At 34.5% G+C, this 26397-nt stretch overlaps 1 protein-coding gene across 3 annotated transcripts in view; it reads left to right on the forward strand.

Annotated features, from left to right (window-relative positions):
• MMRN1 (multimerin 1) overlaps positions 1-23791 on the forward strand; it is a 59030-nt gene extending 35239 nt beyond the window's left edge. For all 3 annotated transcript variants that reach the window (XM_023195443.2, XM_023195445.2, XM_023195446.2), the window contains 3 exons: positions 4498-6486; positions 21527-21679; positions 22923-23791. In XM_023195443.2, the coding sequence (XP_023051211.2) occupies positions 4498-6486; positions 21527-21679; positions 22923-23344 (2564 nt within the window). In that variant the 3' untranslated portion in view covers positions 23345-23791. The remainder of the gene's footprint in view (positions 1-4497; positions 6487-21526; positions 21680-22922) is intronic.
• Positions 23792-26397: the final 2606 nt, after the last annotated feature.

Genomic DNA, 26397 nt, shown 5'->3' on the forward strand with positions numbered 1-26397 from the left:
GCTGAAGTAATTTATATTATTCATTTTCATTTTTTTCCCTAATTATGTTGATCAAGCTTTTGTACTGAGTTTTATCTATCTACAGCGTTTTTGCTTATTGTTATTCTTATTATGGCTTTCAGGTCATGTCATCTTTTGTTTGCTGAAGTTAAACATTTATTGTAATTGTCCACAACTAATAAAGTCAATAAAGCTTAAATTTTATTATTTCTTTTAAATTTTGAAAAATTGTAAGGTTATAAAGTCAAAGAAGGTCTAATCTGAACCTTAAATATTTTATTATATTTCATCAAGTTTTTGACGTCAGGAGAATCAGAGTCATTTTTAACTAATGGGAAATGACTAAATGTTCTTATAGAAAGAGTAATATTAATATTACTATTGAATAGTACCTTACACTCAACGATATTTACATATTCTTTTTTAAGACCAGAAGTCTAATTCTCTAAATTTTACTTTCTCTGTATAGCATATAGAATGTACTTCATGAATATTTATTTAATAAATGGGTAACTGGTTAAATGCTAAGCAAAATGTAGAAGATAAAAATATTTTAAAGCCTTTCTGGTGTGATTTTCCATGTTATTTGATACAAAAGCTAGGACTATTTCTGCATAATTTATCTTAATTGTGGCTAGTCTTTTCTAATTCATTTAGCCTTTTCTTAGTACTTTAAGGCTGTGGTCATTGATTACTATTCCATATTTCATGTTTTGTTTTCTTTTTTCCATTACATACAAATTGATCTTTGGACTTTTAAACTTACTTTAGTTTCCACTAAGTTTATAAAAAGTAAAGTAAAATATCTTTTCCATTTTTTTTTCATCTGGCAACACTGATCTTTATGATGTAGGATTTCCAGAGAAACGTTTATCCATCTAAATTGTAATATTTACAGCTTTGTTTTTGTACAAAGTTGTCAATATCAAGATGCTCAAACATCATTATATTTTAATAATCACTCTTTCACATATTTTATGTAAGTCCCTCATGTATGTTAAGTGCTTTTTAAAACTTACTTACAAAATAGAGACATGTAGAGCCTATTCTTTTAATCCTAGGATGATCTTTCTTTAATAGACTACATAGTAGCCCTAACTGATGGCAATATCCCATTGTACAGACTTTCCTGTCTAAAATGCTTTGCATTATGTTGTATTTTACATTATAGTCATTGATTATGGTGTTTGTCCATTTTCATATTGCTATTAAAAAAAAAACCTGAGACAGAGTAATTTATATAGAAAAAGAGGTTTAATGGACTCAGTTCCACGTGGCTGGGGAGACCTCACAATCAAGACAGAAGGTGAAGAAGGAGCAAAGCCACATCTTACATGGTGGCAGGCAAGAGAGCATGTGCAGGGGAACTGCCCTTTATAAAACCATCAGATCTTGTGAGACTTATTCACTATCATGAAAACAGTATGGGATAAACCCCTCCCCATGATTCAATTATCTCCCAGTGGATCCCTCCCATGACACGTGGGTATTATGGAAGCAACAATTCAAGATGAGATTTGGGTTGGGACAATGCCAAACCATATTTTTCCATCCCTGGCCCCTTCCAAATCTCATGTCCTCACATTTCAAAACATGGCATGATTATGCCTTCCCAACAGTCCCCCAAAGTCTTCATTCATTTCAGCATTAACTCAAAAGTCCACAGTCCAAAGCCTCATCTGAGACAAGGCAAGTTCCTTCTGCCTATGAACCTATAAAATCAAAAGGAAGTTAGTTACTTCCTAGATATAATGTGGGCACAGGCACTGGGTGAATACACCCATTCTAAATGGGAGAAATTGGCCAAAACAAAGGGGCTACAGGCCTCATGCAAATCCGAAATCCAGTGGAGCAGTCAAATCTTAAAGCTCCGAAATGATCTCCTTTGACTCCATATCTCATATCCAAGTCACACTGATGGAAGAGGTGGGTCCCCATGGTAGTGGGCAGCTCCACCCCATGGCTTTACAGGGTACAGCCTCTCTCCCAGCTGCTTCCATGGGCTGATGTTGAGTGTCTGTGGCTTTTCCTCATGCACAGTGCAAGCTGTCAGTGAATCTACCTTTCTGGGGTCTGCAGGACAGTGGCCATCCTCTCACAACTCCACTAGGTAGTGCCCAAGTAGATACTCTGTTTGGGAGCGTCCCACCCCACATTTCCCTTCTGCAACACCCTAGCAGAGGTTCTCCATGAAGGCTCTGCCCTAAAGCAGACCTCTGCCTAGATATCCATGTGTTTCCATACATCCTTTGAAATCTAGGCGGAGGTTCTCAAACCTCAAATCTTGACTTCTGTGCATCTGAAAGCCCAACACCACATGTAAACCACCAAGGCTTGGTGCTTGCACCCTCTGAAGCAATGGCCTGAGCTATGCATTGGTCCCTTTTAGCCATGGCTGGGACACAGAGCACCAAGTCCTGAAACAGCACAATGGAGCAAGTTCCCCATGAAACCATTTTCTCCTCCTAGGCTTCTCGGCTTGTGATGGGAGGCACTGCTTTGAAAACTCTGACATGCCCTGAAGGCATTTTCTCCATTGTCTTGGCAATTACCATTTGGCTCCTTGTTACTTATGCAAATTTCTGCCACCAGCTTGAATTTCTCCTCAGGAAATTTTTTTTTTTTTTTTTCTAGTTCATCATCAGGCAGCAAATTTTTGAACTTTTATGCTCTGCTTCCCTTTTAAACATAAGCTCCAATTCCAAGCCATATCTTTGCGAATTAATAAAACTGAATGCTTTTAAGAGCACTGAAGTGACTTCTTGAACTCTGCTGCTTAGATATTTCTTCTGCCAGATATCTTAAATCATTCCTCTCAAGTTCAAAGTTCCACAGATCTCTAGGGCAGGGGCAAAATATCACCAGTCTCTTTGCTAAAGCATATCAAGAATCACCTTTGCTCCAATTCCCAATATGTTCCTCATCTCCATCTGAGACCACCTCAGCCTGGACTTTTTGGTCAAAACCATTCAACAAGTCTCCAGGAAGCTCCAAATTTTCTGACATACTCCTGTCTTCTTCTGAGCCCTCCAAACTATTCCCACCTCTGCCCATTACCCAGTTCCAAAGTCGTTTCCACATTTTCAGGTGTCTTAATAGCAGTACCTCACTCTACTGATAACCATTCCCCACTCTACTGGTAACAACTATATTAGTCCATTTTTATACTGCTATGAAGAAATACCCAAGACTGGGTAATTTATAAAGAAAAAGAGGTTTAATGGACTCACAGTTCCACATAGCTAGGGGAGCTTCACGATCATGGCAGAAGGCGAAGAAAGAGCAAAGCCATGTGTTACATGGCAGCAAGCAAGAGAGTGTGTGCAGGGGAACTGCCCTTTATAAAACCATCAGATCTTGTGAGAACTCACTATCTTGAGAATAGCATGGGAAAAACCCACCCCCATGATTCAATTACCTTCCACTGGGTCCCTCTCACAACATGTGGGGATTATGGGAAGTAAGATTCAAGATGAGATTTGGGGGGGGGACACAGCCAAACCATATTAATTATATTTTGAATGTGAATGGACATATCTTCCATTTATGTGTACTTCATCACTAGATATTATAAATATATCTCTAGTATATGTATTTTTTCTGTTTTCTGTCTTTGTATGCAAGTTTTTTTATATTTTAGTCATTTTCTATTCTAAATAGTTATGAATATTAGTAACTGTGAATAGTCCAGTATACTTTTCCTATTCCTTTTTTTCATGCTACATTTAGAGACTACCACAATCATGTCTTATGATTAATCCAGGTTTTCTAATATTTGAGACAGGACTATGTGTTTCATTACTTGCAAGTTTTCTCTTCTCTTTGTGTTAAAAATTAATGTCATACTATAATAATATGTCAGGTGTATCTTGAATTCCTATTTTCATTGGAGGAAGACTTAATTTTGAAATTTCCAAGCCTCATTATTATTATTTTATTGTTATTATAAACCAGTATTAAATCTTATGAATATTACTTCATTTTTTTCCTCATTTGAGAATATCATTAAGATTTTTCCCAGAAGTCAATTTATTAGCTTTTATAAGCTCAAAGCATAAGCTCTGAAACTTAATTACTAGAAACCTAATAACACACTCATGAGCTAACACCAGGTATTATTTACTAAAGCAGAAAGCCCAAAGCCATTTATTTTCATACAAAACTAAAACTAGACCTAGAATTATTACACACAACGGTGTATTACTGAAGTCAGTAGTAGTTCCCTCATGTCTTTCATCCAAAGGACCTTAGTTTTATGGTTTTATTATGTTCTAGTATGTTTTGCAAGTGATATCTCCTCTCAGATTTATTATTTAAGGAATTGATCACCTTTTGTAAGTTATAGTAATTTTTAAAATTTTATAAATAAATGTAGTTAAGTGGTATTTTTATTATTACATGTTATTAATGTTTAATTTCAAACTTTTTAATCTTTTTAGAGATGCTTAAAGTCTCATATAATGAAAATTATGTATTATTTATTGTTTCTTTCTCTAGATCTAAAATCCAAAAGCATTAATGTACTGGTAAGAGACATAGTAATAGAACAATTTAAAATTTTTCAAAATGACATGCAAGAAACTGTAGCACAGCTCTTCAAGACTGTATCAAGTCTATCAGAGGACCTTGAAAGCACCAGGCAAATAATTCAAAAAGTTAATCAATCTGTGGTTTCAATAGCAGCCCAGCAAAAGTCTGTTTTAATGCAAGACAATCGGCCCACTTTGACTGATATAGTAGATCTAAGGAATCACATTGTGAATGTAAGGCAAGAAATGACTGTTACATGTGAGAAGCCTATTAAAGAACTAGAAGTAAAGCAGACTCATTTAGAAGATGCTCTAGAACAGGAACACTCAAGAAGCATTCTGTATTATGAATCCCTCAATAAAACTCTTTCTCAATTGAAGGAAGTACATGAGCAGCTTTTATCAACTGAACAGGTATCAGACCAGAAGAATGTTCCAGCTGTTGAGTCACTTAGCAATAATGTCACTGAATACATGTCTACTTTACATGAGAATATAAAGAAGCAGAGTTTGATGATGCTGCAAATGTTTGAAGATTTGCGCATTCAAGAAAGCAAGATTAACAATCTCACCATCTCTTTAGAGATGGAGAAAGAGTCTCTCAGAGGTGAATGTGAAGACATGTTATCCAAATGCAGAAATGATTTTAAATTTCAACTTAAGGACACAGAAGAGAATTTACATGTGTTAAACCAAACATTGGCTGAAGTTCTGTTTCCAATGGACAATAAGATGGATCAAATGAGTGAGCAACTAAATGATTTGACTTATGATATGGAGATCCTTCAACCCTTGCTTGAGCAGGGAGCATCACTCAGACAGACAATGACATATGAACAACCGAAGGAAGCAATAGTGACAAGGAAAAAGATAGAAAATCTGACTAGTGCTGTCAATAGTCTAAATTTTATTATCAAAGAACTTACAAAAAGACACAACTTACTTAGAAATGAAGTACAGAGTCGTGATGATACCTTAGAAAGACGTATCAATGAATATGCCTTAGAAATGGAAGATGGCCTAAATAAGACAATGACTATTGTAAATAATGCTATTGATTTCATTCAAGATAACTATGCCCTAAAAGAGACTTTAAGTACTATTAAAGATAATCATGAGGTCCATTATAAATGTACCTCCGATATGGAAACTATTTTGACATTTATTCCTCAGTTCCAACGTCTGAATGATTCTATTCAGATTTTGATCAATGACAATCAGAGATACAACTTTGTTTTGCAAGTTGCCAAGACCCTTGCAGGTATTCCTAGAGATGAGAAACTAAATCAGTCCAACTTCCAAAAGATGTTTCAAATGTTCAATGAAACCACTTCCCAAGTGAGAAAATACCAGCAAAATATGAGTCATTTGGAAGAAAAAATGCTCTTAACCACCAAGATTTCCAAAAATTTGGAAACTCGGTTGCAAGACATTGAGTCTAAAGTTACCCAGACACTCATACCTTATTATATTTCACTTAAAAAAGGCAATGTGGTTACAAATGAGAGAGATCAGGCTCTTCAACTGCAAGTATTGAATTCCAGATTTAAGGCATTGGAAGCAAAATCCATCCATCTTTCAAGTAACTTCTTTTTGCTTAACAAAACTCTCCATGAAGTTTTAACAATGTGTCACAATGCTTCTACAAGTGTGTCAGAATTGAATGCTACCATACCTAAGTGGATAAAACATTCCCTGCCAGATATTCAACTTCTTCAGAAAGATCTGACAGAATTTGTGGAACCAATAATTCAAATACAAACTCAAGCTGTCCTCTCTAATTTAACTTGTTGTATAGATCGATCGTTGCCTGGTAGTCTGGCAAATGTTGTCAAGTCTAAGAAGCAAGTAAAATCGTTGCCAAAGAAAATTAGTACACTTAAGAAACCAACGGTAAATCTTACCACTGTCTTGATAGGCCGGACTCAAAGAAACACAGACAACATAGTATATCCTGGTAAGCTGTTACTGAAAAGTAACTTTTAATCTCTCTTTTTACTTAAATGATATTTAATAGATCTGTACAGTTGAGCAACACCATTAAATATAAAACAACATACCTGAACTTGGGTAGATAGTCAAGTTGTGAAGATGACTGATATTTAAATCTGAACTATCTTACAGTATTTTAGGCATCAATGCAAAACAAATATTTCTAGTGTATATTTGGCTATAAGTTTCTAAGTTTTTTCTGACTAGCCCTCTATAAAATAATTAAATTTGCTCCTATAGAACAATTTGCTTTGCACAAGTAATTAAACAAAGCTGTTAAGCAAGGAGATCTTTGATAGACCAGACTTACTCATTTTGATATGCAATAGGAACTCAGTAAATATCTGTTCAATGATCATCTGACAATGAATGTCCAGGAAATAGATTTGGGTAAACCATAGAAGGTCATCAATGCCAAGCTAAGTGCTTAGACATGATTTTGTAAAGAGTAGGTGTCTGAAAATTTGTATCAGTGGATTGGTTGTGGTAAGAGCTGCAACTCAAAAGCATGAAGCTAGCAATAGTGTATAGTGTGATTGCAGAGGTGATATTAGGGATGTTACTGAATGAATATTGGCAAGAGCCATAGAGGAAGCTCTAAGGCAGATGTGAGAAATGTTGGAAAGCTCCCATCAACAGAAACAGAGGGAGAGTGTCAAGAAAAATGATTTGAGGAACATCAAATCTTGACTCTGATCCTAGCTGTATTAGTAAGTTTCTGTGTTAGTTAATAGCACTAGGTAAAACGTTCACCTCTCTAGGCCTTAGTTTCTTCCTTTTAGGTGATGAGATTGCAATAGGTGATTCGCTGAGGTGGGGATATGCTGAAGACTGCATCACTGTAAAAAAAAAACCACGATCTGTTCACGGCCTTAATGCATGACACTTGGAAAAGAGAGAGACCTAGACTTTTCCGATGTTTTGAATTTGGGAAATGACAGAATAGGGGTACCATTAACAGATGTTCTAAACACCAAGGAAGAAGTATGTATTTTGGAAGAAAGAGGAATTGTGTGGTGCATATAAATTGCATAATACTACCTCTGTGTGAAAGAAGTGTTTTATGAATATGGTTGTCATATAAGTAATATTGAATAATCTTTTCACAATAAGAATGGCTATTCATTCTTACAAAAAGAAATGGCTGTGTTTTTCTCATATGAGTCTGCTGTTAAATTATAGCCCATTTGTTTGAATTTTGTACTTTATTGCTTTTTCATTACAAAGGATGACCATTATTCTAACATAATATGACTCATCATGTTTAATGTGTGTTTTGATAACATTAAAAATAACAATAATAGAGTTGAATTCTCTCTACTATTTAAATTAGTATATTTATTTATGACTCCCCCAGATTAATCTGAACTAATAGAACTAATTTTACTTCTGTAGGAACGTAGAACAAACTATTTAGACTTATACGTTTCCCAGAGAAAGACAGTATCTAAGATGTTCTTACATTAACAATTTTGGGAAATATAAGGAGTTGTTTTTTCATACTATTTCCATTCTTGGTCTTCATGTGGACACTTTATCATGATCTTCAATTAGCTATATAGCATGTGTGACCATACACCAGGCAAGCTATGCCATTTTTTTTTTTTTTTTTTTTTTGAGGTAGAGTCTCGCTCTGTCACCCGGACTGGAGTGCAGTGGCCGGATCTCAGCTCACTGCAAGCTCCGCCTCCCGGGTTTACGCCATTCTCCTGCCTCAGCCTCCCGAGTGGCTGGGACTACAGGTGCCCACCACTTCACCTGGCTAGTTTTTGTATTTTTAGTAGAGACGGGGTTTCACCGTGTTAGCCAGGATGGTCTCGATCTCCTGACCTCGTGATCTGCCCGTCTCGGCCTCCCAAAGTGCTGGGATTACAGGCTTGAGCCACCGCGCCCGGCCTATGCCATTTTTTAAACATATATATGTGCTATTTTCATAGTAAGTATAAAATTGAAATAGCCTCAAATAAATTGAGGCAAAAACATTTATAGAACATAAGAACTTTCAAACTTTGATAATATAATGAATCCATGTTAGGACCTTACAAAAATTATATCTAGATACTTGTGATTGACTCAATATTGAGCTTAATAAGCTAATAATAGGAAATAACTCAGTTTTAATTCTTCTTTTCCAATAAGGCTTTGATAACATTGCTTCCTGTTCCTTTATTTACTGAGAATAGAACTTTTTATGTTCCTGCCTACCAAAAATAACTATTAAATAAAAGTTCTTTATTTTAAGTGAAGATACCAATAATGATGTCAAGGTAATAAAGGCCTAATTCCCATGTGCAAGGTAGATATTCATTTTATGCCAGACCCGGCCAACAACAAAATGTATGGGACTCTTTTAAGTGGGTGCATAGGTTTGCATGCCCATTAAGCCAGCCATACTTCCATGGGTCATAGAAGAGATGTCATTCACTGGGCAGCTCAGCAGGTAAGGTCTGTGAAAGATGATGAAACCAATGAACTCAGGCTAAGTTCTCTTGTAAGAATCAAACAATTGCAGAATAAACTACTACTTTTGATACCCTGTTTTATACCAGGGGTGGGACACATTGCTTAATTTGGCTGTCTCATTTCACCTTTGATATTATGTAGGTATTATACAGCCACATTGCTCTCCCACATAACTAAAGCCAGAAGATAATTTATCACCATCTTGTGAATCTCAGAGTCATATTATTCAGATTATAGCTGCCATCATTTGCAAAATAAGTACAGTATATAGAAAAAAAGCAATAGAAACATAGTGTTTTAATCTTAATTTTAATAACTGATAACTTGCTTTGAAGCCTGATAATATTAATACTGTAATAATATGACATTGGTTAGTATTCATTAATATTTACTGTATGTTAGACACTGTGAAAATTCCCAATATTCATAACTTCATTTAACAATACCTGTCAGGTAAGTATTATTATTTATTCTGAAGATGAGTAAGCTGACCCTCAGAGACATTAACTCAAGTATCCTGCCTAAGGTCATTCAACTAGTAAGTGATAGATCTTGGCTTCTGGCCAGCTAGACTCAGGGCTCAGTCCTCAACCACATGCTCAGAGAGATTGTAGCGTGTGTTCACATGCCTTTCTCTTCTTTCTGTTTCTGTTTCATGCGTCATATGTTTTTCAGTCTGGCCATATCTGAATATTCCATATGGCCAGAGCTGATATTTTTAAGGAGTTTCTTTTCTTGAAGACCCAAATACTGATCATTTGTTTCTGCACATGAGGAAGTAGAGGTGCTACTTTTCAGTTTGGCTTTTCTGGGATATGGCCAGTGGGTACTTATTGAAAGTCACCATCAGCTAGTCACAAGGTTTTCCTTTGCCTGACGAAGAAGGAGGACAAAATTCAGAGTACTCATCCCTGCCACTTCCTTTTGAGCCATTCCTACATTTATTCATGCTAATTCTGATTCCTAGTAGGCCACTGATGATAAGCTATTCTGGTTCAATTGCTAAATATTTGATTTGTTTCTAAACAATATTCTAATAGACACCAAGAGGTTTTTATTTCATCTTTGAAGATTTGTTTGTACAGCAATTGGCAGACTTATCCCTGCAGAGAGCTTTTGGCTGCTTGCCCTTCCAAGAGCAGCTGAATCCTGCCTTAACACAATGTCAGCAGCTCACTGTTGAGCATGTGCACCTCCTGCTTGTAAAACCATTGGCTTTTTATTTCAACTTTTCCCCTAATGTTTACCAATTTAGTCCTCCTTCATAAGCCTCTCTTATTAATAATTATTCCTGTACTCCCAAGAAAGGTTACTTTGTATAAAACATTTGGTAGTGTTTTAAAATGTAATTTAAAAAATTATAATAGATGTGAATATATGCTATTTAAAAGAGAAAAAATGAGGATCTAGTGAATATTTAGCTGCCTTATATCACATTGAAAACATTTCTATATTTTGTGACTCAGCATAGAGGCAATTGTGGTGACGAATGAGCCCTGAACTTGGAATCAGGACACCAGGGTTCAAGTCCTGCCTGGCAATGTATTTATTTGTAATAAGTCATTTATTTTTCTAGACCTTTCTTTCCTCATTTATAAAATAAGAATAAAATACAAACCTTACAAGCTTATTTTGAGAATCAAGAATATAATCTGCAGATAGTGTATTAAGTTATTGCTATATGATGCAATTTTCTTAGCTATATTCAATGTATATGTTTTTATTTTCTCAACATTTTCACTTAATATTTCCATGCATCAACATAATTTACAAACTTATGGCATTTCATTGTTACTTATTATTACTTTGATAAGTCACTTTGTTTCAAACTCTGCGTATGCTTATAACTTAGCTTATGGTTATCATACAATGATAAATCAAAAAGAATAGGATACAAAATATAAAGACGGTGTAAAAACATGTACATTGATAAGCACTGAAAATAAATGTCAAAGAGTGACAGAAATCGCTTTCTCCAAGCGATTTTCTACTATTTATGTGATTTTCCATATTATAAAATATTTTCAAATATACCTCAAGATAACTAATAGGTTATCTTCTGTACAAAATGGCTGAATATAAGCCAGTTAAATTTTGAAAGCTATCTGCTTCAATTTAGAATTTATGATGTGTTTTAGAAGTCCCCCAAAAGCAAGTATGAATTTTGTAATTCAATAGAAGCGCTCATAGGATCTGGTCTATCTATAGTGTTCACAGCTGTGGTTTATTATGGCAAAAAGTTCATAATAGGATCAGCTAAGGAAAAAGATACAAGCTGAGTCTGGGGAAATTTAGGCACAGCATTTTTTATGTTTATCCCTCCCATGAAGGACAGCATTTCTGTGTGCACTTTTTTTCTAGCCACATACACATACACAAAATTAGTGACATGTGTACATTAATTCTGTCCAGACACACCCATCAGATACTCAGCACCCAAGAGTTCTACTGGGGGCTGGTCACATTAGCATCCTCTGCCTAGGACATACCAAAACTCCAGACTCTCAGAAGGGAAGCAGATATTCAGCATAAGCCATATTGTTTGTACAGAGAGTCTGGGCATGGTGAATGACACTTACCAGTTAGGGAATGGAGAGAAGTCAAGTTCCCAGATGCTAACCAACAGTAAAACCTTCCAAGTAGGCCTTTCTAAAGATAGCAGTCTCTGGCCTGCTCTGTTCACTCTTTTCTGCAGATTATCTTAAAGATATTCTTTGTGTCAGAATTGGTTAGGAGGCCTGTCTGCTGGGGATGGCCTCCCCAGTTTGTGTCAATAAAACATACCAGTGTTGAAGGGAATAGTAAATGAACTCCTTTTTGTTGGCTCTCTGTGAGAAGAACGGACTCCCCCAGATTTCCATATGATTCCCTTCATAAGGAAGGATGATGACAGCTAAAGAGCGAATGCTGACGAAATTGACAACCTTTTCTGTCACCTTGTCCTCAGTAAAGTAGCCAGGCTAACTAAGGCGCACAGTCAGAAACCCAGACATTTAATGATCACATTCTCTAAACCAAAATTTCTAACATTTGCTCTGACATGAAAAAGGAAATGGGACGGAATTCCAGGTTCCATTTACACAGTCACTGCATATGCTTGGGTTCTTTCCCAAGCAAGAATCACAGGAGCTGTTTCCCAACAATAGACGATTTCTTTGACACCAAGGATTTGAAACGAATTTTGATTCTTGTCTGTAAATTAAATGCAATAAGCATATATTTTTGTACTGGTCATTAACTATATTATGAATTTAAAACTGTATACAATAGTATTATTTTGTAACTTATTATCAAACATGAAAAGGAAGGTGCCAGGATTATTAAATGACAGATTGTAAATTTGCTATGGAATGATCTAAGTGAACATGATATTTTCATCCTGACAAAAATCACAGCATAGAAATAATAGCTGTGTCATATACTAATTGCATATGAAGTCTGAAAAACATACTTTAATTTTTTAATTGCCAGTTTTACTATACATAGATTAAAATGGGCTCTCCAAAGAAATAATAATTATTTTAGGATAAAAACCTAATTTGAACTTTTAAATTCTGATTATGTTGACAGCATTGTTTTAGGGGAAAATATCACATGACACTCCATTGATATCAATATTAATAAATCTAAACTCAAGTGTCTTTACCCTAAAATCAAATTACCAGTGAAATTATGACACAGTGTTTGCAGAAAGAAAGCAATCAATAAAAAAAAATTATTGCATGTTGTGCCAGAATGATAAAAGTTCTAAACTACACTTATATTTTTACTTTTTACAAAAATGTAAACAATTGTTTTACAGTTAATCAACCTTCCTTTCAGAATTATTTTCCAGACTTTATAATCTTAAACAAGTGTTAAGATTTGACATTTGCGTGGAAATTTAGATTTGAGGGGTATTGGCATGAAAATAGTGTTTGGAAACTCTGGGTGTGGGTGAACTGAGCCAGGGGACTCATATAAGAGGAGAGTCAGAGGAACGACAATCTCTAAAGCATAACTGGAGAGAGAGAAGTTGGGAGAGAATATCAAGAAGAAACAAGAGAGACAGGAGGATGAGTTCATCTGATGTGGATACTAGCATGTGATTGCATTTTCCAGGCCTGCCAAAATAAATTGGAAGTTATAAAAAAAACTTAATATCCCAAATCATCATCTGAATAATAATGAGACATCAACACTACCTTTTATATGTAACCTAAACTCAGTGACTTTATTGTCAACTAAGAAATTGCTTGTGCACAATCATGTGTACGTGTATTTAGTCATTTACTTGAAGTAGGAAGTTTGTTTGAAAATGTGAAATTGCAGATTTACCTCAAGAGAATCTTTGTAAAACACCTTCCTAGATGGATGCTACAATAAAGTTATAATTTCTATTATTCATGGTCATATTAGCTTAAAATGTTGTGCTAAAACTTTTTAAAGCAGTTTTTGTTTTAGGACCCAAATGAATTATTTTTAGAATTATGAATATGATCTGAAAACTATAATGATTCATAATTGTTCAAGTTGATTCAACAAATATTAAGTCCTAAGTGGGATCAAGTTAGAAAGCAAGGCTCTGGCTCAGAAAGCTTTGTAATTTTTTTGTTCTAGAAGAATTTGCTAGTGAGGCTGGGAGCGGTGGCTCACCACTGTAATCACAACACTTTGGGAGGCTAAGGTGGGCAGATCACTTGAGGCCAAGAGTTCGAGACCAGCCTGGCCAACCTGGCGAAACCCCATCTCTAATAAAAATACAAAAATTAGCTGGGTGTAGTGGCACGTGCCTGTAATCCCAGCTACTAGGGAGGCTGAGGCAGGAGAATAGCTTGAACCCAAGAGGCGGAGGTTGCAGTGAGCCAAGATCGTGCCGCTGTACTCCAGCTTGGGTGGCAGAGTGAGATTCCATCTCAAAAAAAAAATTGGTAGTGAAAGATATACCTATAGAGCAGTGTTATGTTCTATTTTATACTTTTTTGCTATTTTGGTACGTGCATATGAATACCATGTTATTATGAAGCTATTTTGAATCTGAAAGAAAAGAAACAACATACCACAGCATATTCTAAGTATTTATCTAACTTGTATTCGATTTTTGACTTTTGTACAGTTTAATTTTTTCTCTATTTTAAATAGTGTTGCACTAATAAATTTTTGTGAACATCTCTAATCTTACTTCCTTAAGATAACATCCAAGAGGTAAAATTATTGGTGCAAAGTCCATGCACATTTTCAAAGAATTTGATAAATATGGCCAAGTTTCTCTTCAGAGAGTGTCAGTTTACGCTCCCTTGAGCAACTTATGAAAGGGCCATGTTTTACCCGTGTGCAGATAAATACACATGGGCACGTTAACTTTGCCCAAAAAGTTTGTCTAAAAAATTAAAAAATATTTAAATATGAAACTTTTAACAGACAATGGTAACACTATCGGTATCTTTTATTTTATCATTTTAATAGGTATGCAGTTATATCCCATTGTAATTAGGGAAGCATATTTCACAGCTATATGGATGAGGGTTGTTTACAGGCAGGCAAAGTGGTGTTAAGACTGCTGTAATCATCTAGATATGAGAAAATGAGAGCATCAATTAGAAAAGTTAATGGGGATAGAATGGAAATCAAAGAGCAGGGAGATTACTTTTGGGAAGTTACATTTAGTAAAATAATAAGTTTTATAGACAACAAAAAAGGCGGGATGATGATCTATAATATTCTTAGTGATTTTGAAATCCTAGGTAGGAAATTAAGGGACCTGAAACAATGTGAGTTTATTTGTTTGTGGTATAACTTACATTTAGTTAAATGTACTAATGTTGATAGATAGCTTATGAGGTTTGACAAATACAGAGTCATATAACCTTCACTATAATCAAGATGGAGATTAGTTCCATCACCACCCCTAATTTCCTCATGTGCCTTTGTAGTCAAACCCTGTTCCCACTCCCAAGCACTGGCAACCGGTGATCTGTTTTTTTCCCAGACAATTTTATTTTTTCCCGAATATCTAAGAAACAAACTCATACAATATGTGTAGGCTTTGGAGTCTGGCTTCTTTCACTTCATGTGACATATCTGAGATTCATCCATGTTCTTGCATGTATTCCTTTTTATTTGTAAGTAGTAGGTCGTATAAATATACAATTTCTTTATCTACTTACCAGTTGAAGGATCTTTTTTTGGTTGTTTCCAGTCTGGGGTTACTGTGGATAAAGCTGCTATAAACATTCACATACGGGTTTTTGTATGAATGTCAGTTTTTGTTTCTCTTTTATAATTATACAGAATTACCATAGTTTGGTTATAAGACACATAGTTTTAACTTTATAAGGAATGACTAACCACTTGGCATTTCCATGAATAATGTATGAGAATTGCTCCAAATTTTTGCCAGCACTTGACATTGTCAATATCTTTTGTTATTTTAGTAGGTGCATAGTTATATCTCATTGCATTGTGGTTTTGTTTCGCATTTTCCTAGTGACTAGGAACACTGAACATATTTTAATGTATTTGACAGACAATGTTTTTAATTCTTCTCTTGATTGCTGGTTATGACACTAAAGAAAAAGGATAAATCAGTTTATGACATCAAACAAAAATATTTAATTTCCTAGGTCATGGCCTAAGATAACAAAATAATAGTTTAACAGTAAGGTATGAAGTAAATCCTTTGGAACAGGTCTAAGATATTTGCTGAAGATTGCTGATACAACTAATTGTGCTTTAAAGTAATATATGAAGGGTTGAGGAAAAAAGATCCCAGAAAACAGTGTAAGAAACAATGGGTGTGATATAAAAAGAATAGCAAAAATAAAACTGATGGTTTGAAGGAGAAGCAGTAAACATGGTTTGAAATAGTATTTCCATCCATCTATACACCAAAGAACACAATGTTAGTAATTAGAACAATGAATTTGAAAAGTTAATAAAAACAGATACGTATTAGTACTCCTGAAAGTTGCTGGCAATGGGCATATGAAATATTTCTAGAGCAGTAGGAAGATAAACCTTATTCGATATAAACAGTTTTGACAAATCGGGAAGCATAAAAACACTGAAAGTTTAGAATGTGTCCATTAATATGGAAATGAAAACATTTTATAGAGCATTGGAATCAGGATGAAACATACAGAGAAGTGCAAATGCTGTGTGGGCATATGACCTAGAGCAGATTTGTAGAATGCTTTCATCCGTGTATTGTAAAACTGGAGGAGAGGCAAAACGATAGGTTCCCTCACTAATCTATTGGAAACTCCATTGTGCTCTAGCAAAGATCAGTTATCCGCCCTCACAATGTTACTGTTTACATGAAGAAATTAAGATTTTGATGCTAAAGTAGAAGTAAACAATGAAATATAAAGTAAAATTAAAATAAAAGTATATGATAGATAACATTATATGTAATAGAAATAAAAGTAAGAATACAGTAGGAATCATCAACACAATGTATCCCTTCATTTATTTATCAAATTCCTGTTGAGTGAGTTCTGAATGAGTGCTGAGAAAAGTTGAGTAAATAGAGTGGTAAACTCAACACAACCCCTCTTCTGATGAAGCTCATACATTAATCAAGTAATTATAATAAAAAATGACAGATGTTAGCAAAGACAGGATGCTTTGAAAATGTAAGGTGCTCTGAAAATGTAAGGTGCTCTCCAATTAGTTCAAATTTAATATGAACATTTAGGATATATGAAACTAGGATTAATAGAAAATTATAACTAGAGCACATATTAGGGTCCAGAAAGCAAAGACCAGAACACATTGAAACTTACAAATGAAATATCAGTTATGCTACTTGCACAGTGGTAGAATGTTAAGTTGGAAGAACTGTTGACTTAATTGCACTGATCTCCATTAAAAAAAAAAATGGACAGGAAGGAGTTTAAGAGGTTATTGAAGCTCAAAGTAAGGAGAGAAGTTGTGGAAAGTTTGCTTAAATGGATTCACTCTCAGGCACAGTGGCTCACACTGCAATCTCACATTTTGGGAGGCCGAGACAGGTGGACCACCTGAGGTTGGAAGTTTGAGATCAGGCTGGCCCACATGGTGAAACCCCGTCTCTGTTAAAAATATAGAAAATAGCCTGTTGTGGTGGCGCACACCTGTAATCCCAGCTACTTGGGAGGCTGAGGCAGGAGAATAGCTTGGGCCCAGGAGCCGGAGGTTGCAGTGAGCCAAGATCATGCTACTGCACTCCAAGCTAGACGACAGAGCGAGACTCCAGTTCAAAAATAAAATAAATAAACAAATAGATTCATGTGTCTAGGATAACATGACAATGATAGCATACTGTCAAACTCTGTGACCTTTGTGAAACTGGAAAGAAGGTTGAAATTTGATAAGAATGTGGTATTCTATTCCATCTTTTATTAATTTGTCTATTCATTCTTAAAACTAGTATTTTCTATATGTCAGGCATTGTGCTAATAAGTGTTGATATGAAGTATAAGTAATAGAGAACATGATCCCTGACCTCATGAAACGTCATACTCTTGTTGGAAGTGAGAAAGACACCAGAGCAATTACAGTTGAGTGTGATAAATTCAAGAAGACAATTTTGGAGCATCAGGCAGAAATGGAGAGAACTAAAGTAATTTACTCATAGGGATGAGGAAAGATGTCAAAAAGAAAATGATGCTTTATTGGAGTTTGATTTTTGTTGGTAATTCAAGAACAAGTAGCCTATTAAGCACAAATATGAGTAGGTACTTATAAAGGCACCTGACTATTTTTTAAGTATTTTAATAATAAAGGAGAAAAATAAGTCAGGTGGTATACGAAAGTTGATTTTGTTTTGTTTTGTTTTTTGAGATGGAGTCTCATTCCGTCGCCCAGGCTGGAGTGTAGTGGCGTGATCCTGGCTCACTGCAACCTCTGCCCCCTGGGTTCAAGTAATTCTCCTGCCTCAGCCTCCCGAGTAGTTGGGATTAGAGGCACACACCACCACGCCCAGCTAATTTTGTATTCTTAGTAGAGATAGGGTTTTACCAGGCTGATCTCAAACTCCCGACCTCAGGTGATCTGACTGACCGCCTCAGCCTCCCAAAGTACTGGCATTACAGGCATGAGCCACTGTACCCAGCCAAAAGTTGATTTCTAACTCATTGTATAACAAAGTACAAATAGCTTCAGTTGGAAAATCAGTGCCAGCCAATCTTCAGTTGTCTGTTATAAGGCTCTGTATTTGTCACTAATCCATTAGGTATTTCTTTTCTAGTGGTTATTTTTATCAATAACTTGGAGGAATGCATGAGACATAAATTTGGAAATAATAACAAAGATAGGGGAGGGTGTCTGAAACATCTCATGCAGACTGAAGCTGAATGGTTTATATGGACAGAGATGGTAACTTATGTCTAATAAGATAAATTTTATTATCAGTAATAATTGTAAATTCATGTTTAAATGAATTAAATAAACATGAGATTTTAGAAAGCTTCAATACATCAAAGCACAGGAGACCTGTTATGAGACAGTGTAATACAGATGCAGAAATAGGCAATGAATACTTAATACTTGTGTTATCTTAACAGAAGTGTAAGTTCATTTCAGCAGGGGTAACTAGCAATGGTAACTACCATAGCCTACTCTGCTTAGGCTCCATTGGTGCAATATGTCCAGTTCTGGGTGCCATGGACATGATTTTATATACTAAAATGTGATTATTTTGGCAGAGACTTGGAAAGTCCAGACATACCTAAAATAGCAAAAAAGGCACAGAAAGGAACTTAAAACAGAAGCAGTCGAAGCAGGTACAGACAAGTGGCTGAGGCATCCTGGGCAGATAGTCAGTAGGCACCATGAAAGATGTCCTAGAAGGCAAGCTGTGTGCATTCTCAAGAAGTTTGGGCTACTGTAACAGCAGGAGTAGATGCAGACCTTCAATTAAACTTAAGTGGAGCCCTCCTCCAGATGAATGACCCTAAAAAGAAATTGGAAAAAGGTAAAATAGTACCCTCTGAAATGACTCAAAGAACTAGAGCAAGGCAAGACCCCATTCCTAAAGTAATGGAACATAAAGAAGCAAAAAATGGAATGCTGCTCCTGGACATTAAATAGCAGGCAGAAGCCTTCATCCTGAAGATTCAGAATAGAGCTAATAGCAATGCAGATAAATCTATTCTTTTCTACAGTTTCTTAAGTTCTCCTTCTAGCACAGCTTTGATCCCTGATTCATGAACAGGGCCAAGGTTACAGGTGAGTGTGATTTTTTATATTTGGGAAAATTAAAATTATAGAGCTGATCAAATTACATAAATAAGTTAGTGTCCCCCAATTCTACTGCACAATTGATACATTCCTAGTAAAATGAATTAATTGAAACCTCTCCTGTGAGTTGATCACTATGCTACATTCCGAGAACGTAAAAATAAATGAAGCAAATGCTTTGATACAAAATATTCACATTACTACAGGTAATGAAAAGTCATTGATGTTTTTAATGCAGGAAAATAATGGGCAAAGTTCTCTATTCACATGCAGCAAAATGAGGTTAAAGGAATGTTAGCCAGTTGAAATATTTGTTAAAAGATATTACACACATGTAATAGTTTTAATACTTTTCTTAATAAGGAATATTAGTTTATAGAATATTAATAAGGAATAATAGTTTATAGAATATTGCAGAGAATATATCAATATAATTCTGATTAATTTCTCATTACATAAGTGCAATATTAACATATTTGCTTTGCAAAAAATTTTAATAATACAGGCATGCAGTTTGGTCACATTTTATGTGAATTTCAATTATACGGATATAATGTTTATGAAAATTTAGATATATAGAATGTATATAGAAATGTATAAATCTCACTTCATGAGAAAAATATTACACAAAGCAAATAACTTTCAAATTAAAAATCATCAACAATCACCTGATTTGAAATAAGTGGATGGTAAACTACATCATTACCATAAGGTGGCACCAAAGTAATTGTGGCAAGTTGTGTAAGCATTGAATTCTTCTGACCTTGTTTCTGCATTTACATAATTATGTATTATGTTTATAAACCATATTCACAATTTGAAGCTTTCACAACAAATGAAAGTATTCTATATGTAATGTGTGAACTGTAGCTTTCTGTCTTCAGTAAACCAAACCTGTTGGGGAATCTACCTCATTCTTTCATTGCTGTCTAATATTCCTCAGTGGGAATATGTTATAATTTATTTAACAAGTCCGGCATCAGTGATCATTTAGGAGTCTTTAAATTTTTCACGAATGCAAATGATATCATTTTGAATTGAAGAATTGTCTTCGTGCACATGGACAAGTATGTCTGGAGTATATATATACAGACAGAAGAAATGTTTGGCTCAAAGTAAATGAGCCTTTTTATACTGACAAATAGTGTCACATTGTCCTATTAATAGCTATAGCAGTTTACACTCCAGCCAGAATTGCATGAAAAGGCCCATGTTCCCTTATATTGACATAACTGGATATTTTATATCTTTTTAAATGTTGCCACCTGATATTTAAAATAATGTTATTATTGCTAAATTTATTATTTCTTAATTAGTAATGAGGTTGCATATGCTTTAAAACTTTTAGTGAGATTTTGTGGGTTTTGTTCAATGATTTGCCTACTGACACATTCTCCATTTTTTAACTTATTTTTTTCTGATCTTTAAGTGAAGACCATTTTCTTATTTTTATTTATTTTTTATTTAAAAAAATTAGAGATGGGGTATCACTATGCTGCTCAGGCTGGTCTCAAACACCTGGGCTCAAGCCATCCTCATGCCTAGGCCTCCTGAAGTGGTGGGGTTACAGGTGTGAGCCACCGTACCCAGCCTCATTTTCCATTTTTTAAGGGGAGAATTTTTTTTTTCTTTTCAGAGCTTTTCATATGTTACGAATATTAGTCATTAGATTGCCATGTCTTCTAAAAATATTTTCTTTTAATTTGTTACTTATTATTAAACTTTGAGAATGGTGGTTTTCAATGCAAACTAGTTTTAATTCTTAGGTCAAACGTGATAATGTTTTTCTTTTATGGTTTCAGGGTTTTGTTTTCCTTTGCTTTGCTTTGTTTTGCTTTGAAAGAATTTTAAAAAAATTTAAAGCTCTAGAAAGATATTCTCCTTTTTTGTTGTAATGCAATCATATTGGTTTTTTATATTTAGTATTTTTGTATATGTGGAATTTATGTTTTTATATATATTAAACACCAGCTTAGCGCCATGTATTGAATAGATATTTTTCTTCTCCAGTGATTTAAAGCATTACCTTTATCACATACCAGTTTCAAATATACATGATCTGTATTGAGATAATTCTGTTCTGTTCTGCAGTTGACAAGAATGTTACCATTTCACACCAATAAATGTAATGGATCCCAGAATTTTGCTCACTTTACTGAAGGAGATATCAGAGCTAAGGGATTTGCATGACGTCCTGTGACCAGATCGACAGGCATCCTGGGCTGTGGAGCCCATTTTTCTTACTTAAAATTCAGTCATTTTCCTATTCTGATGCAAACTACGATTTGAGATCAAAAGGAAAATAGGTCACTTTATTCTCTTTTACCTTGATTCTTTTTCAGCAACAGAGGAGTATTCAAGCTGTAGTAGGCATCCGTGCCAAAATGGGGGCACATGTATAAATGGAAGAACTAGCTTTACCTGTGCCTGCAGGCATCCTTTCACTGGTGACAACTGCACTATCAAGCTTGTGGAAGAAAATGCTTTAGCTCCAGGTAAAAAAAAAAACTATATGCATCTTTGGATGTGCTCATTGTCATAAATAGAAACACTTTTTGAAAATATTTATGAATGAATATTTAAGCCTGCTTAATCTGGATCCACTTGACAATTCCTTTTACTTTTCTGAAACTTACTGAATAATATACCTGATTTACAAGTGGAAACGTCTTTTTGTTAGGCAAATTCTTATTCACATGAACTTGTTGAAATTTTCAATATTGCTATATAGAGGCAGTTTATGGAAAATTCCACCCTCTCACAAACTTTTTATCTCTTGTGCATCCTAAAAAAATATGGATGTATATATCTGACTGATACAAACATTTTCTCCTCAAACAAGTGGTTAAAGAAAAACACGTTTGATTTATGTCTGGTATGGTCATTTAAATGAGGCTTTAATACATGCTTAGTAACACGTTTTCTGTGAAGGTTAAACTAATGGTACCATTTTGACTGTGTGAGAACTAGTAGAACATACTCAAATGTATTAAGTAAAACAAGATGGCGTTTTTAGTTATTTAAATTCATAAGTATTGTGCTTTGGATTTACTTCAAGAGTGCACCATTTCTGATTTTTATACAGAAATTTATGTGCAGCATAAAAACGTGTTATTCAATGACTGCAAAAAAACCTATTTCAAATCAGCTTTTTCTTAATAATATCCTGCATAGTGAAATGTAAATTTTTTTAGTCTGTTTTTAGATCTCAGCCTTTGTAAGTACAATTGGCATTAATTACACAGAAAATTGCCTTTGTCTACTTTGCTACAGTGAATATGACTTTATATGGTTTTCGTTTTAGCCTTTAGAAACTGCTTGACAAGGTGCCGGAAAAATTGTTTCTACATCATGTCAGCTTCAATTCCTGCAAGGGGCTTTAAAACATTCTGACATAACCATAATAATCATAGAGTGCTTTGAATTCCTTTATCTCTCGGGAGATCAAAGCAACATGCAAATTATGTTTGAGGCATTTGTGTGAGGAAGATATCAAATGTTATTTTTATTCTATCCTGGTCTAAATGGAGAAACTGAGGCCCCAAGAGGCTAAGCAATTTAGAGTAATTTGCCCAAGAGACAGGCATCGAGACACATGCACCTTTGCTAAGTTTTATGGATGGCCTTTCTCTTCTGCTAAGACTTTTTGTAACTGAGATAAAAGTGATGAAGATATAAGGAAAGACAAAATAAGATAAAAACATGAAAATTAACTCTTGCCATTTTTTCCTCTAACAGATTTTTCCAAAGGATCTTACAGATATGCACCTATGGTGGCATTTTTTGCATCTCATACATATGGAATGACTACACCTGGTCCTATCCTGTTTAATAACTTGGATGTCAATTATGGAGCTTCATATACCCCAAGAACTGGAAAATTTAGAATTCCATATCTTGGAGTATATGTTTTCAAGTATACCATTGAGTCATTCAGTGCTCATATCTCTGGATATTTAGTGGTTGATGGAGTAGACAAGCTTGCATTTGAGTCTGAAAATATTAACAGTGAAATACACTGTGATAGGGTTTTAACTGGAGATGCCTTATTAGAATTAAATTATGGGCAGGAAGTCTGGTTACGACTTGCAAAAGGAACAATTCCAGCCAAGTTTCCTCCTGTTACTACATTTAGTGGTTACTTACTATATCGTACATAAGTTAGTATGAAAACCAGACTATCACCTTTATTGAGAAACAGCCAGTGTTTTCATTTATCTTTGCTTGCACATCTGCTCTGTTTTGTTTTTTCTACAGGAAAAGAAAACCAACTTCTTTTTTTTAATGAGTAAACTTGTATGACTGTTTATTTTATAAAATTATTTGAATTTTTTTTAATGTCTGAATATGAAGGAGTTCTTGATCCTAAAGAAATTTAGTGGCACAGAAAACAAAGTGAATTTGTTAGCATAATTATTCCTATTTTTATTTCTTCATTTTAAATCATTGCAATGTAAAGTAATACTATAAAATGGTAATTACATAATATTATCAGTCACAGTTTTCTTTCCAATAAAACACTTAACTTTTGTTATTCCCTCTATATAAATAAATAACATACATTTTCTAGATTCACAAATTTAAATAAATTACTCAAAAAATGAAAATGGTTTTTGTAAACTTTTATTTTTACTCTTTACATTGAGTTGATCAATTTTCCATACTAAGATTTTCATTCAGAATCAAAATTAAGCAAGTTGAATTGAAAATTTGAAATATGCTTAACTATTGTTCTCTTCCTATAATTATCTAATTATAACATAGTAATTGACGTGTAGTTGGACATGTACACTCAAGTCTAAGAATATATGAGTGGATCATTTACCCCCACACAACATCTATAAGGGGGAAACAGTATTTTTCTAATAAGTATTCTTCTATGGCAGTACGTGCAGATCTGCCCTTCTTCTTCTAAAGGGTAAGTCATTATCTGTGTAATACTACAATTTATGGGATGCTCACTATGCCCTGTTTCTCTTCTAAACAATTTACATGTGATGTCTCATTCCTCACAATAATCCTTGTAAAGTGGGCATTATTACCATGATTTTTATAGTTAAAGAACCTAAGATACAGAGACCAAGGCCCATGAGCTCATAGGGCTGAGGTAGGATTTGGAATCAGGCCATGTCTTCTCCAGAGCCCACATCCATCCTTTCTCTATATTGCCTCCCACAGATGTGCTAAAATTTCTTTAACTAATCCTTTATCCGCTATTTGTGTAGTCTCCCATTTTTTATTACAATGTTACTGTAGTGAACATGCTTAAAAATACATTCCTTGGATATCTGACAAAGTGTTTCTGAAGAACAGACTTTCATAAGTAATAGTAAAAATAATAATAAAAGTTTTGGTATGGTAAGTCTTTTTTTATTAATTGATTTGTTTAATGATCACTATAACATAATGAATTACATATTAACCTATGAAATTTGTACTACATATTGTTACTCTCCTTCTGCCCATGAGAATCAGAAGCACATAGAAGTTAAGTAATTTTCCTAGTAGTATAGCCAATGATGGAGAATTTCTGGGACAAAGGATGACTATAATTTTCCATTTTGATTGGTACTAACAATCTAAGTCCTATGAATATGAAAAACTGCTCCTTATACCCCACACATCCTCATAAAAATTAACAATTTTTGAAATATTTCCAATCTTGAAGATGAAAGTACCTTCTATTTGTAGCAGATACTTGAAAATTTTTCAAATTTGCCAAAACTTGAAAGCATACATCCATACAAAGACTTGTATGTAAATGTTCATTGTTTATTTGTAATAGCTTGAAAACTGGGAATCACCCACATGTCCTGTGACAGACAAATGGTTAAGCAAACTTTCACATACATATACAACACAGTACAACACCTGGGAATTTCACAATAACTATGCAGAAGATTTTAAACTGCAGTCTAACAAACTTCGTCACTTCTGCAAGGAGGAACTCTAAAGTAAGTATTGTCCATCAGAATGTCCTGCATTGAGTCAAAATAATCAGGCCTTCATACCGTAGCCTCACTCAGTACTAGATTCAGGCTGCCAAAGAAGAGTGTGATCCAAGAGTTAAAACTGACAACTGGATGCATTAGTCCATTCTCGCATTGCTATAAAGAACTACCTGAGACTGGGTAATTTATGAAGAAAAGAGGTTTAATTAACTCACATTTCCACAGGCTGTATAGGAAGCATGGCCAGGGAGGCCTCATGAAACTTATAATCATGGTGGAAGGTGAAGGGGAAGCAGGCATGTCTTACGTGACTGGGGGAGGAGGAAGGAGGAGAGGTGGGAGGTGTCGCATACTTTTAAACAATCAGATTTCATGAGAACTCACTATCAGGAGAGTAGCAGGGGAAAATCCACCCCCATGGTCTAGTCTCCTCTCACCAGACCCCTCCTCCAACACTGAGGATTATAATCGGGTATGAGATTTTCGTGGGGACACAAATTCAAACCATATCACTGAATGACTGACAACTTTTTATCTTGTTATGTGTAAACATGTCATTTTCAAAAACATTTAAAAAGTTCTCATGATATCTTCAGTCCCTGCCTAAAAATTTACTATAATCTAAATTTTTAAAATTTTATTTCTTCACAGATTAAAATAGATTTTGTTTCCCATATATACTTTTCAACATAGATTTCATTGATTTCATTATATTGTTTTTCTTTTCTATTACCAGAACAGAAGGAAGTAAATCATTTGACAGTGTTCATCATTGCACTGTCCAATCTAATTTATTTATTTTTAGTTAGATAATAACATTTAGCATTATATAATGCTTTGGTGTTTAGAAATATAATTATTAATAATATTCTTTATTTTTATATGCATTTGTAGAATATACAATTAAATAACAAATTGCCACCAATAGCCAAGAGGCATTAGAGCAACTTTTAAGTTGCTATGAACTTGCTTGGCTATTTTTTTAAAGTCACTCAATATAATCAAAGATAATTTAGTATTGTATTTTTAATCATCATCTTCAAACTCATACATGTAGAAAAAAATATAGCACTGGAATGTTTCTTTATTTCTTCTATGGAGATAGCCAAGTACCTTGAATATTATTTTATAGATTCAATTTCATAGCCCTTCTCTCTCACAATATCTTCCAGCCACACCGGCTCCCAAAGTACACCAAGTCACTAATTACTGATGAATATCTCAAATCCATTCATTTAGTATTTAATAAGTAGCTAATTACA

The sequence above is a fragment of the Piliocolobus tephrosceles genome, chromosome 3 (genome assembly GCF_002776525.5).
Source record: "Piliocolobus tephrosceles isolate RC106 chromosome 3, ASM277652v3, whole genome shotgun sequence".
Lineage (NCBI taxonomy): Eukaryota > Metazoa > Chordata > Mammalia > Primates > Cercopithecidae > Piliocolobus > Piliocolobus tephrosceles.